Source organism: Mchenga conophoros, linkage group LG6 (genome assembly GCF_057382185.1).
Source record: "Mchenga conophoros isolate Kocher_MC1m ecotype Shallow Benthic linkage group LG6, M_conophoros_male_GT1.1, whole genome shotgun sequence".
Taxonomy (NCBI): domain Eukaryota; kingdom Metazoa; phylum Chordata; class Actinopteri; order Cichliformes; family Cichlidae; genus Mchenga; species Mchenga conophoros.
Genome location: NC_140531.1, coordinates 30,962,951 through 30,978,131, shown reverse-complemented (window position 1 = coordinate 30,978,131; position 15,181 = coordinate 30,962,951). Strand labels below are relative to the sequence as shown.

At 40.1% G+C, this 15,181-nt stretch overlaps 1 protein-coding gene across 2 annotated transcripts in view; it reads right to left on the bottom strand.

The window, feature by feature from the left end:
* LOC146572915 (zeta-sarcoglycan-like) overlaps positions 1-15,181 on the bottom strand; it is a 392,767-nt gene that overhangs the window by 108,821 nt on the left and 268,765 nt on the right. The window contains exon 3 of one of the 2 annotated variants that reach the window (XM_085277367.1): positions 13,913-14,014. The exons of the other annotated variant lie outside the window; for it this stretch is intronic. Coding sequence (XP_085133493.1) covers positions 13,913-14,014 — 102 coding nt within the window. The remainder of the gene's footprint in view (positions 1-13,912; positions 14,015-15,181) is intronic. 2 annotated transcript variants of the gene reach the window in all.

Below are 15,181 nucleotides of genomic sequence, written 5' to 3'. Positions count from 1 at the left end.
GTAAATGGAGTTTTTTATGAAGACTAAATTTCATACTTATTGTATATATACTTTAAAAAGTGTGTATATATGTATGTGCTGAATGATAACTGGCTAAGCAGAATCTATAACATATTTTAAAGAAGACGTAAGGAAGTGGATATTGCTAACAGGATTTGGCCATACCAAACCAACCGCTTTACTTAAAAGTGACCATGCTGTATTCATGCCACATGAAGTTAAATTCCTCTCATGACAGATTATGCAGTCTACATGACCTGGTGATTACACTCAACACATGCTTTAAAACACTTCAGTAAACGGGCACTCCGTGGTTGAGAATGAAACATCTCTATCTTGGCTGTCCCTTTACCTAATATAGGCCCTCATTTTCCACTGATGCTATCATTGAAAATAGCTATGGGCTAAAAGATAAATTTGACTGTACAAAGCTATCTGCTCGCCTGATCACTATGCCAATTACTACTCAGAAACCAAGATTGGAGGGTATTCAAAGTTGAAAATACAGAGAAATATCAGCTCTTCATGCTTTAAAGTGAAGCATTGCGATTCTTCTTTTTGCATAAATTATGGCTGCCATAATATATCTGAGGTCATGGTTGTTACTGAAGGATAGAAAAAGCACAGTGCTAAATGGGGCTAACTTTAGATTTAGGTAATGAAATCGAAAATAAAACAGCACTCAAGAAGATGCCCGGCCAGCTATGAATGACCCTGAGTGTGTGTAGTTCACTAAATCAGATGTTAACTGGAGTGCTGGCACAGAGTTGATAGCCTTGTGCTCAATAGTTACTACTGTCTTTATGCCAGCAATGCAGCAATTATGGATGTCGAGGGATGTGCTGCCTTGAGCCAGGACTGGTTATAAGGAAATGAGTTGTTCAAGAGAAGGTATTGCTTTTTCAACATTAGCACTAGAGTTAGCATGTTGAGTCAGATTTAGAAAGGAAAGGCTTAGGAAAATATCCCAGTCTTATTTTCTCCTTTTTACATTGTGTCAAGGTTTCAATAATATAGGCCAATATTATTACACTAATCTCCTTAGCAGGCTTTTTTAAAAATTAAATTATATTCATCCTTGCAGTTTTCGTGCCTATGAAAGTGCAGTAGAGCTCAGTACTCTGCACACAAATTAAAAGTTCTATGCTGAGTTAGTTTAATTCACTTTGATGTTGTCCATATAAATATGTAGGATAAAGCATTTGGATGCTACAACACCATCTTGTTGGCTAATGCAGGGTTTTTGGTTTGCTGCCAAAGGCAGAGGTACAACTTGACAAGAAACTTGGAAGAGTATTTTGATGGACTTTAGGTCAAGCGATTTTTATTTTAATGACAGCATTATTAAAATTCTTAGATTTAACATGGTATGGCATGATGTGCCCTTTCTCTTCAGTCAAGTTTTATGATGAGGGGATTTGTTGTGGCTTTTAGATGATGTGACCTCTGAGACAGCAGCTTGAGGGAGGAATTGAATGGTCTTTAAGAGCAAGGGATTAATATTCTCATTCATTTTGTCTCGTTTCCTCTCTCGTCTCTAGGGCCAATGTGACTTTCATTCTTCTGACATTCTAAAAAATGCTATTAAATGTTAATGAAGTCTATTTTTACATGGGTCATGACCACATCTGGGACACACATATGTATCAGAGACTTATACAATGGACACACAGGAATTTGGACATTTGCGCAGACAGGACAGACACAAACATAGAATCAAATATAAGAGCACATCTTGCAGTGACTCTATGCCGGTTAACATGGGGCTTGCCTCACAGTTTGAGAGCGACTGTTCTAGCCTAACAAAATTTAAGGACCTTGTAAAGTTAGTCAAATATGTTCTGAATTTTTAAAAAATATATATTGCTATTGCTATGCTGTGCATAATGAAATACTGACAGTGTCTAATATCCCTTAAATTGCATCAGTCTCTCTCTGCTGTGCACTTTCAATGACCCACATCACAAACAATTCAAATACAATATTTCTAGCTATTGTACTTGACAGTGTGTCCAATTTTTATCATGTTTTATTTTATTCATTTACTCATTTCAATGAAAGGTGACCCTTTGATGGAACAACAATGAACAAAGATAAATAGCGCTGTAGACATAAAAGCATGCCGAGCTCTATCCCAAATAAAATAGCATAATGAAAAACTATAAAGAAACCAACCTACACCATGTGCTTCAGGTGATTGCAATTAAAATCAAGTGTACTTGACAGCTGAGCTTTGAAACATTTTCTTATCTATAAACAAAAGATGTAAACACAAAAACAAAGGAATAGAACTTTACATGCATTTATTCTTCTGAGAAAGTTGTGAGCCTGAGCTCTCGTAAGTCACATGCTATCAACGTCAAGCAAAACCGTGTGATACCAGCCACAGTGCAACAGTTCCACAGCAACAGCCTCAGAATCATAGTTTATACTAAGGTCTGCATCCGTTCAGTTATATTTATCTGAGACTGTTTACAATGCTGCAAAGTCAAAATCAATAGGTCCTGCCAAGACAGGAACAGCCTAATGCTCCATTAGAACTCTCTGCTATTCAATTACAGCGCCAGAGTTGGAGAAGTTTCAGCTAGCTCAGGTCCCCAGAGGAGAACCACAGAGAAAGTATGAGGCAGAAAGAAGGAGTAATAAATCTAAAACTGACAAACAGCAAAAAATAAAGTTATGGCACCCATCCCCTGTATGTTTCAGCATTCCTTGAAGCTGCAGTACAGGACATGGAAGACTGGAGTTCTTTAATGATTGCTGCTTTGAACTTTTTTGTTGTCATTTTATATCATCGTTCCTATTTTTCAATCTCACACATCTCTTTTCCAGTTCTTTTGTTTTTTTAATAGGTTTTGCTCCATATGACATGACTGTTCCTACATCTTACCTAACTCCTTTTGCGCTGCTCGCATAAAGGAGAAATCAACAATATTCTACATTTGGACACCACGGCGCCAGCTGCTAGGCCCAAGGCTGGAGCCCACCAAAACAACTCCCTGATAACGACTGTGTGATGACTATTCTTCCCATCCCATGAAGGACACCTGGATCGGCTGGAGGACTGTTTACTTAGCCTGATACAGCGAAGGACACTGTCTCAGCTGAACTATGGACACGCACACACATACACTTACACTGATAAGCACGCACTCATCCCCCTCCCTTCCAAACGCCTTCGATGCTTGTCCCTGCGGGGGAAGGCAGCGGGTCTGCGTGCCGCGCTGAAATGATAGCATGGTGCAGGACGACTGCTGTGTTCCTTCGAATCACCCCCCACCCCCTATCCATCCCCTGTGGCTTGTCATGTGCTCTGATGTTGTGATGTGGACATTAATGTGCTCTCTGTGCAGAGGAGTTTTTTTTGTTTCCTGTTCTCATGCTGTCCTCCCATAGGTTGCCCAGCGTGTGAAGAGGTCTCTTTTTTTCCTCTTGTACTTTTCCCAATGTTGTGTAATTTTTTCAGTGTTATTCTCCCAACGCTGCCGGTCTCCGACTGTATTCCCATGTGATGTCTTGTTGTTGTGTGTGTAAGTCGGGGGGGGGGTCCTATTCCTCTGTGGGGCAACCTGCATATGGCCAATAAAGCATTCATTCATTCATTCATTCATTCATATAGATCTCCACTGTGTGTGCAGGTATTTTTTTTTTCCTTCCCAGGAAGTGAAGCCCTATCCAGGCAGTCTACTACATCTAACTATGCCTGTCTCTGGGGAGCTAGCATCAGTACAGGATTGAGAGAGAAATACAGACCAAGAACCGACGTAGCAAGAAGGGTACAGTGGCAGAGAGAAAGAAATGTCATAGACAGGGGGAAGAGAGAGAAAGGCCTAATAAAAGGGAACAGAGGCACATAAAAGAAAAGCTGAATCAAAAAGAGAGGGACAGCAAGAACAGAATAAATTAAGTTTTCTGTGTGCCTCCCGTGGTGGTGATAGGTCCTCATGGGGTCCCTGTGGGGACAATTATAGGACCTACTGGCAAGAGTCAGTGTTTGAGTGTGTATGTGAACGGATGCAGTCATGTATCTGTGTGTCACTAGAGAAAGATCTTTGTGGATGTAAAATAGAAAGAGTGAAATACAGAAGGACTAAAAGTTGAAAAACACCAAAACACCATGAAGCACCCCCGAAAGCTACTTTTAACATCATCCCAAAGCCTTTGACTTTTAGTCTAATAAACACCGAGTTTTAGATTCAGGAGGGAAGTAAAAGGACATTTTGTACTTTAAATTTGCTCAGCTATTAAAGCTAGGATATTTTTTGCTAATATGATTGTGCTCCAGATGCTGAAACAGATTAATGGTATTACCTTTGATTAGTAAAACTGTTTTTTTCCACAGGTTTTACATTTAATTTCTTTTTGTTCAATGTCGTTGTGGCGGGTTGTGGTTTGTGGCTCAGCTGCAGGGGAGGAGGAGGCTGACACACACCTGAGCTCCATCAGTTGATCATGTCTCCCCTATGAACGATGTGCCAGGACCTGAGCTGTGGTTGTGTGTGTGACTGGCACACACCCACACCCGACCGAGTGTTGGAAAAAACCACAAACAAATAAAACGTGTAGTAACATGCGAACTGTGTGTGCGGGTCCTCATTCATGTCACACTCATCTTTGCAAAATGTGTTCAAATATGTTGCATTTTTGTTTAGTATAAGCTGTTTGACTTGTGGTTTAGGCTCAGTGCTTTTTTTCATATTGCTTCCGTGACACAAGCTGGATGGGGTGGAGTCACATGACAACATATCCACTGAGGAAAACATTAACAAAGAAAACAGAAGTACTTAGATTAGTCAGATCACATAGATTACTAATTCTGAATGTTGGGTTTAGTTAATTTTTGATTAATTGCTCAGCATAAATTAAGTGGAAGCAGCAAATGAAGTGTCCTACACTATGCAGCTCTACACTGTCAGAATGCATACAAACTAATGTGTCTGGTGTCTTCCAAGCATGGCTGGCACCTGGATTAACCATTAATCTGTTACGGGCCTCATTCTGTGCCCACACAGCCTTTATATGTACTGGGTACACCATACAAGTATGCTGGGAAGTACTCAAACACTGGGAATGTGTGCTGATGGTTTAGGTGTACTCTAGGTGTTATTTTCTTCCTCATTTGTTCTTCTGGTTTATGATCATGACCTGCAATTGTGCACGTGCACATACACCCCCCACACACACAAACAGCATAACTTCCAACTGTTTCTCCCCCAAAATCTCTGAGCACATCATTAAAACCTGGCTTAAAAACAAATCTAAATAAGTTTGCCGAAAGGTTTATTTTGCCAAATTTGTGAGCAATGCTGATTTATCTGACCTCACACTCAGCCTACACAGTAATCTATTTACCTGTAAGGCAGGTGTAACAAAAATACACTGTATTTATACCATTTGTCCTTCCCAATAAAAATGTGAAACACAATCAGAGGTCTACAAACAACATGCCAAAAATTGCAATTCATGTTGGGATGTTAAACTTGGCATAGTTAGATCTGGTATTTTCAGTCTTTCTGAAGTTGTTCTTTATACCTGCATGTGTCTCTTTGCCTCCCTCTCACTTCTTTACTTCACTGTGACCTCCTTTCCCTCTTTTTTCTATTCCTTCCCTTCCTCTCTCAGCGATTATGTTTCTCTTTCTTGCACTCAGCTTATACAACCCACCCCTCCAATCTACTTTCTCCCCATGTCTCTCTTTCTGTTAGTGTGTGGTTTATATGCAGTTTTCTGTATTTAGCTCTCACTTGGAGTCACAATGTTCCATTTACTGCTCTGACAATGCACTGCTGGGGGATGGCCTCGATTATGCAAAATGTTTGTGTGTAAAGATGTGATGTTTTGAGCAAGGCATAATTGTGTGGGAGGGATGTCATCTTCATCCTTTTCCTCTGTTCTTTTACATTTCTTTATATCATATATTTTTTTCTAAAATTGAAAAAGCTATTAAACTTTTCATATTTGCAGTATTTATTTACTTTTGTGGATTATCAAACTGTCTTTTGGACACCAAACACTTGTGTTGAAAATTGGGCTCATATTATGGGAACAAACCATTTAGTGAAAAATAAATCTGTCACAGTTCTGATTGAAATTTATTCTTTATCACAATCAAATATTTTTCCTCTTCAAATCCTAGACTTTTTCTGGTGAACAGCTAAACACATATCTGAGCTGAAGCCTCCCACTGATCCCACAATTTCAGGCTCTATTTTCGATTTTCTCCCCTGTTTTTGTGGCCCCACTTTTGTGAGTTTTTTTTTCTAACTCTTCCCTTCTTTTTGATGGCTTGTAGAAATACTGTATCGCCCAAACTATACAAAACCTCTGAGTATTAATTAATGTAGCAATCTCCTACCATGGTTGCCAACACTTGAATCTTCTTTGTCTAAGGAGGTTTTTTTGTTTGTTTTTTTATTGCAGAACTTCCTACAGCTGACTACTCATTTAAGTTCAGTTGGCTAAATAAACTTAAACCAAATCCTAATTTACCGTATCTGTGCATTTCTTGACCATTCATTTACATTTCATAGATTGGAAGCACCTTGCTAGAGAAAAGGGATGGTATGTATTTAATAAAAAGTTTTGTTCTGACAAAAAAAAAAAAAAAAAAAAAGTTATCCGCAGTTGAGAAATATTAGCAAAATAATAAATGATGAACTGCATCACTATCTGCATTAATTGCAGACATCTATTTTGGAACACTCTGGAAAACTCCAGTGACAGAACCCTGATGGTTGTGCATACATAAGCATTAAAAAGTCCACTAAACAGCACTAAGAATACTGATGTTTTCAGCTGCATAGATATTTATGGATTTTTCTATATTTACATTGCATTTTATTCTGCAGAGCAAATACAAGCTAAAACAAGCAGTGTTGTCAGAGCAAGAGATGTATTTCACATCATGAAAATGTTCAAAGTGTCTTAGATTTGCATTATAATTTCGCAGGATAACATATCCTGTACACATCTGGCGTAAAAATCTGTCAAATCAAAAATGTGGAGCTACCCCATGAGAATATTTTTTGGTTGTTTTTTTTAAACAAAATGTATGCTAATAACTTTGCTGTTCTTTTGTCTTTAATGAGCTTTTAAGTTTTTAGTACTACTATAGCCACGTGCCAATAAATAAATACACAAACAACACGGTCAAATGATTTGTATTTACAAAGGTTGTGAATGGGTGTGATTTGAACTATTACATACTTGCAGACTGTCGAAAAGAGACAAGATGACCAAATATCATGTATAACAATTAATAATGTGATATGTTTATGATTTAAAAGGAAGCTTATTCCAGTATGTAATCATTAGGGCCAGCTTATATAACTGAGTAAAGGCATTAGAATTGCATATTTATTTATTCATGGTAGTTTTTTTATGGTTAGGTTTGGGCATGCTGTGTCATGGAAAGTTATGGATATTTATTCAGTGATCGCTTCGATTCTATGAGAAGTTGTGGGGTATGTCATTGCACAATTCAAACTTTGGAATGACTGTCTACTAGAAAAAACTTTTGAAAAGGAAATTTGTCATCAGGTGCATTTTAGCCTTTGCATTTGGGGGAAATGTTTTCTCTTTAAATTAGATGCAACAAAATTTCTGTTATGTATCCAGGAAAAATCTGATGATTTGTACTGCCCAGCAGGTGCTAAACAGCGTAAGATAAAGCGACATTTGTAGCTTTTTTTAAATTAACTTTGCAATATACTCCCTTATCACAGCATTTTCTCCTGCACCTTATTTTTCCTCCTAGGCTTATTTCTTTTTCTATTCCTTACTATGGTTCTGTATCAGTTCACAAAACAAGCAGTAGACCTAAGGTTCTTAAGGAGATTTTTTTTTTTCGGGGGGGGGGGGGGGATACTTCTTATTCAACATGCTCTCCCTGAATGCAAACAAACAAACTTCACAGTAAAAGTGTGGCAACTGTCAATATCAAAATAAGAGCATGCATGCTCTTTAGAAAATGTGAGGGCAACCTGCTGTTTGCTTTCATGTAAAGCAATATATTCATACAGCTCAAGCACACAAACTTGCAAATACACAAATATACCTCGGCCTTCACAGAAACACAAAACATCAATATCTATTCAAAATAAAGTAAAGGAGAAACATTTGGGGGTAAAAGTATGAAAGCTATGTAAAAAGGTGCACACAATAGCAGAAAATCACATACAGCCAAAGCACACAGTGTGTTGCTAAAAAGACACGCATAAGCAAACTGTTATCACTCAAGTGACTTAAATTGGCTTTATACCTACTAAGAAAATTTTACTAAGGGACTTCGTGAGACAAGGTTAATAACATGTACAGTGGTCCCTCACCTTTTTTTTTTTTTATTATAGCGCATTGTGTTCTGCGTCCCGAGTGGCTGTAGACCATTGTCAATCAATCTTGTGCCGAGTCTCCTGTACAGGATGCGACGAAATGTTGTTTGGTTTCATTCTATAATACTGGACTTATTTTTCTACAAAGGTTTGAACATTGAGAGTGTTTAAACAAGAGAGAAAATGTTTGTGCCTTTCTGAGAAAAGTGTATAAAGTGTGTAGTGAGGGGTTTTACGCGCCTAAAACATCTATAATAATTGTGAAAAATAAAGTTGGGTACTTTGCAGATTTCACCTATCGCGGGTTATTTTTGGAACGCAACTCCCGCGATAAATGAGGGACCACTGTACTTCAATTTCTATGTTCAGATTAGACAATACTGCGTCATTCATGGCAATACTAGAGAGAGGACATTGAGATAAAGTCGCTGATGTGAGTATAAAGTATTCAGGGGAATACAGTAAGATGGCAGATTACACTTGATAAATATTAATGCTGGAATACATTAACAGCAATTTCTCTGACATCGCTGAAGATATATATTGTTGAATAGAAAGAAGCTACAGTGTTTAGAAACAATATCCATCAAGTAAATCATTTTACTTTCGGCATGCCATTAGGAATTATTACATCAAACTACTGAGTAGGTTAATTCAATCACTTCAGCTCATGTATGAACTCAAGTGAATGAGTAATGAGGACAAAAAAGCAGAAAAAATAGCAATGCACATTATTAGTTTTTGATTGAGATGCCAAATTATAGTTTACTTGCATTCCTGAACAGAAAATTGAATAATTGTTGAATATTATGCTGAATGTTATGGGATCAGTCAAAATGAATGTAATTTTGAATATTATCGTTGCTTCATTTCTGAGAAGTTCAAATTTTGGTATAAAAATGTGAGCTCAGTTTATTATTTCCCTAATTTATGACTAATGCAATTTTTAAACAAGCATTTGACAGATTTCCTCTTTGTGATAAGTGATCAAATACACTTTAAAATATATATTGTAGCGGGTCAGGGCTGTTTGGGGTTTGACAGCTATGTTCTGTTGTTCCAGGTGGCACAGTTATGTTGCCATGATTACAGGTGACGCGCTCTCTCGGCGACTGTGCGTTTCTGGGTGGAGAGAGCGCGTTTTTGTTGTTGTTGTGTTTCTGTGAATGCTAATAAACGGCTGTGCTCCCTGGCTAACTCGCGGGAAGCAAGACCAAAGGACACCTCTGTTTCCTCCTTGTCTGAGCTCGCCACAATATTTTTTTTCTTGATTCTTTCAAATTTCTTCGGATTATCATGCCATATTATGCAACAATGTGAATGTGAATCCAACTAAAAACATTTATGACACTTCTGCCTTTTTCACTTCTCTTCTTTGTTCTCCCCTTCATTTGTGTTCATCCCCCTTTACTTATTCTACAACCCTACTTGTCACACTTCATGTGAAATATGATGGCGCCGGTGAGGTCGGCTGCCGTCACGACTGCTCCGACCACTTTTTCTTTGTCTTTGTTTTTTAAGTTAGTTTTCAGCGTTTCTAAATCGGCAAAATCATCACCATTGGGTACATTAGGTATGACAGTGACACTCTTGTTTCTATTGGTATACAATGTACTCACAATTCGAAGTTTTTAACTCCAGATCCGAGCTGGCCGAGTGAGATCTCGAGGGAGAACAAAGGGAAGCGGCGGCGGCCTAGAGGGAAGCGAGCCGGCGTCAGGAACAGGCTGAGAGCTCGTGCACACCGCACACCTCTGCCTAGCATCCTGCTCGCCAACGTCCAGTCACTGGAGAACAAGCTTGACGACCTCAGGGCCAGGATAAAGTTCCAGAGAGACATTCGGGACTGCAATCTCCTCTGCTTCACCGAGACATGGCTGAACCCAGCGGTGCCGGACCACGCCATCCAGCCGGCCGTGTTCTTCTCGGTTCACCGCATGGACAGGACACGGGACTCGGGGAAGTCAAGGGGAGGCGGCGTGTGTTTAATGGTGAACAACAACTGGTGCAACAGTGCGAACGTTGTTCCTCTCACACGCTCCTGCACACCAAATCTGGAACTACTGTCCATCATGTGTCGTCCTTTTTATCTACCTCGGGAATTTACATCGGTCATTGTAAGTGCCGTTTATATTCCACCACAAGCGGACACGGTCACCGCCTTATGCGAGCTGCATGAGGCACTCACACAGCACCAGACACAACACCGGGACGCTGCGCTTATTGTGACGGGGGACTTTAATAGCGCCAACCTCAAACGCACAGCGCCGAACTTTTATCAACACATCACCTGCCCCACCAGGGGTGAAAGGACACTGGACCACTGCTACACTACGGTCAAGGACGGCTACAAGGCACAATCTCGCCCTCCGTTTGGCAAATCTGATCACGCCGCCATCTTCCTCATGCCAAAATACAAACAAAGGCTGAAACAGGAAGTTCCGGTTCAGAGGAAGGTCGCGCGCTGGACGGATCAATCGGTGGCCGCGTTACAGGACGCACTCGATGACGCAGACTGGGGCATGTTCAGAAACAGCTCCGACGATGACGTCAACGTGTTTACGGAAGCGGTTGTGGGATTCATCGGGAAACTAGCGGATGATACCGTGGAGACAAAGACTATCACAACGTTTCCCAACCAGAAGCCGTGGGTGGATAAAACCATCCGCGACGCTCTGAGATCCCGCACCGCTGCCTACAACACGGGACTCATGACGGGGGACATGGACCCGTACAAAGCCGCGTCATATAACGTGCGGAGGGCGGTGAAAGAGGCGAAGCAGCGCTACGGGAGGAAACTAGAGTCACAACTCCAACAGAGTGACTCTAGGAGCCTGTGGCGGGGACTAAGGACAATAACGGACTATAAAGCACCAACAACCGGTATGACGAACGCGGCCGTGACTCTGGCAGACGAGCTGAACACTTTCTATGCTCGCTTCGAGGCTGCAGCTAAGGTCTCCAACAATGCTAGTGTTAGCGGCGCTAACGGCTACAGACAGGAAGATACTGCCAGCACCGGAAACGTGCTCGTCATCTCCGAGCATGAAGTAAGGAGAGCCTTCAAGAGAGTGAACACCAGGAAAGCAGCAGGACCAGACGGCATCCCAGGTCGCATCCTAAGAGACTGTGCATACCAGCTAGCTCCTGTGTTCACTGAGATATTCAACATCTCTTTATCTCAGTCGGTGATCCCCACATGCTTCAAAGAGTCCATCATTGTTCCTGTCCCGAAGAAACCCCACCCTGCTTCTCTCAATGACTATCGCCCTGTAGCCCTCACCTCAGTAGTGATGAAGTGCTTTGAACGCCTGGTCAGAGACTTCATCATTTCTTCACTACCAGACACACTGGACCCACTACAGTTCGCTTACCGTCCAAATCGTTCCACAGACGATGCCATCTCTCATCTCCTCCACACATCACTCACTCACTTGGACACTAGAAGGGGGAATTATGTTAAAATGCTCTTCATAGACTACAGCTCTGCATTTAACACCATAATTCCCTCCACACTCACCACCAAGCTGGAGCATCTGGGACTCAGCTCATCTATGTGTCAGTGGATCTCCAACTTCCTAACTGGCAGACCACAGGCAGTAAGGATGGGCGGACATGTCTCAGCCTCCACCACTCTCAGCACTGGAGCCCCCCAGGGGTGTGTTCTGAGCCCCCTGCTGTACTCTTTGTACACATATGACTGTGTGGCCACTACCAGCTCCACCACCATCATCAAGTTTGCTGACGACACCGTCGTGGTGGGCCTGATCTCTGATAACAACGAGACGGCCTACCTGAAGGAGATTAGGAATCTGGAGAACTGGTGCCAGAGGAACAACCTCCTTCTAAACGTCAGTAAGACAAAGGAGCTGATAGTGGACTTCAGCACTAAGCAGGAGAGGAACTACCAGACCCCCGTCATCAACGAGTGCCCAGTGGAGAGAGTGGACAGCTTCAAATACCTCGGAGTTCACATCACGCAGGACCTGTCATGGTCCTGTCCCATCAACACCGTGGTGAAAAAGGCCCGTCAGCGTCTCTACCACCACAGACGCTTGAGAGACTTCCAACTGCCCTCCAAGGTGCTCAGAAACTTTTACTCGTGCACCATAGAGAGCATCCTGGCGGGAAACATCTTAACCTGGTTCGGGAACAGCACCATGCAGGACAGACGAGCTCTACAGAGGGTTGTGCGGTCAGCTGAGCGCACCATCCGCTCCGAGCTCCCTGACCTGCACTCAATCTACAGCAGGCGGTGCTGGACCAAGGCCAGGAAGATCGTGAAGGACCTCAGCCATCCCAACAACAGACTGTTCTCTCTGTTGAGGTCAGGAAAGCGATTCCGCTCCCTGAAGACCAACACAGAGAGACTGAGGAGGAGCTTCTTCCCGCAGGCGATACGGTCTCTCAATCACACCACCACACAGTACTGACCCACACATATGGTTCTTACACACACACTGGACTTTCTGGACTTTGGTTTTGCACAACACTGGTCACTATATTCTTCATTTCCGATTAATACTTGTACAGCTGCTGTTATTGTGTATATATTTATTTATATTTAGATTTCTTCATACATTCTTTTATAGTTCTATATTGTGTATTGTGTATTTTGTTGTACAGTTATTTTATTTTCAACTTTAATTTATATATTTATCTTTATCTTATTCTTCCCAGTTAAATTTACCCTTCATTCTAATTTGTGTTGTACAGTTATTTCATTTTTAACCTTAATTTATATTTTATTCCTTCCTAGTTAAATTTACCCTTTTTAATTTTTCATATTTATTTCCTATCTTATTCATAGCCTTTTCCTTTTTTGTTTTCTTTAGGTCACGAGCAGTTGTCCAAGCATTTCACTACATATCGTACTGTGTATGACTGTGTACGTGACAAATAAAATTTGAATTTGATTTGAATTTGATTTGAAGAACCATTAGCTTTATCTGGATAATAGAACATCTCTGAGCAATGTTTGGATTATACACATTTATCTTCCAAGCATTTTAGTTGAACACTAATAAAACAATAATAAAAAAATGGGGTATCATTCATAAATGTATGGTCCTGTTTCTTTCTGTTCTACTTTACCGTACCATTAATCTCTTATTGTGCAACTGAATATCAGCCTCTTCGAATCACATTCGCTCAACATGAATACACCCATACAATATCTTTGTAGCAGCATGACAAAGCCCCCTGCTCGATTTCATATAAAAACATAAACAAGCACATGTGCACACACTGACACAAGTGTTGTTGTAAAGTAAGTTTTCATGTTGCCTTAGCTGCTGAGATCGATGATGACTCTGTGTATGATGAATGGAGACAGCTATATTATGTTACACACATAACAAATAGACCCTGACTGCAGGGAACACCATCTGATGTCTGCTAATTATAGAGGCTGGAAAACAGAGGTGTACACAGAGGCACGCAATCAACTCATATATCTTTCTTCTATAATGGGGCAGGGCTTTTTTTAGCAGTATAGAGCACAGACACACATAATGTTATATATACATATACATCCAAATGGTCACATGCAAATGGTCACACACAAATGGACGTGTTCTTACCCTACGAGACTGGATCTCTTTCACATATAAAGGCAATAAGAATTCTGACACTCCTTCAAGTCTCACTCCTTCTTTGGTCACCCGGAGATTCCCCATACCATCCTAGAAAAAGGTACGAGATAGAAAAATACAGTTTTTAAAAAGTTAATGACAAGCCAAAACAATACAAATGAAATTCTCATCCAGTGTTTTGCTTTGCTTGTCTATTATATATATTAAAAAGGGCACAACAATGTATTATTAAAGTGTACAATGATATTACACACAAGCAGACAAACACACACAGTAATCTGAGAAGTTACACAGTTTTTTTCTTCATTTTATTGTGCATACTGTGTCAGCATGGGAAAAACACTCCCATGCTGGCACAGTTGGAGTGTTTTCCACAAAATTGTTTGAATGCCTATAGTTAATGTGGTTGCCCCTTATTTGTCTACTAATAAATATATTTCATAAAAACAAACATACAAGGGAGCTAAGTTTACAAAATCCAAGCTCCTATGCAACACATGGAGGATAAATAAATAATTTTAAGCTTTTTTGCTTTTGCTTTATCAATTAGTGTGAATAGCAGTACTTGACACAATTATATATACCTGAAGATCTTAAATGGAAATAATTGAAAATATGTTGACAGCTTTTAAGGCTCTGTAGATACCAAATACTGAGTAATATTAGGCACTGACAAGCAGCGTTTATTCTCAAATCCTGGGTTCATCAATGGTCAATATATAAATATTATATTTAATTATCAATGGAGAATCATTATTTTTTATCATTTATTACGTTATCATTTGATTCAACACCAATTATGTTATGTAATTATGAAATAAATAATGACAAACAATGTGTAACTGGAAATAAAGTCATGCTGGATACACATATTCTATTGATTTGGCATTCAGCAACAAAGTCTCATGAGAGCTCTAGTTTTTCTATGCTAACGCAATAGTTGCTTTATCCTAGTCAAAGCAATGGAGTGGCAGATAACCATTTAGTTTACAACACGGAAACAAAACAGTAGAAACAAATTTTAGCTGGTCAGAAAGACATATCAAAGAAATCCATGAAGTTTGGCAAATGAAAAAGAGGATAACTGGAAGAAGGATGTGTTGTGGCAACCATCTTCTAAGAAAGGCTTTGTACTAAAATGAACTTTCTTTCACTTTGCATTGCCTGTGAACTGCTATTAACTTGTATTGCCATTACAATAACTGCCAAGAAAGATTTTGATAATTATAAATTAATGTTTTCCCTAAATTTCTAAAA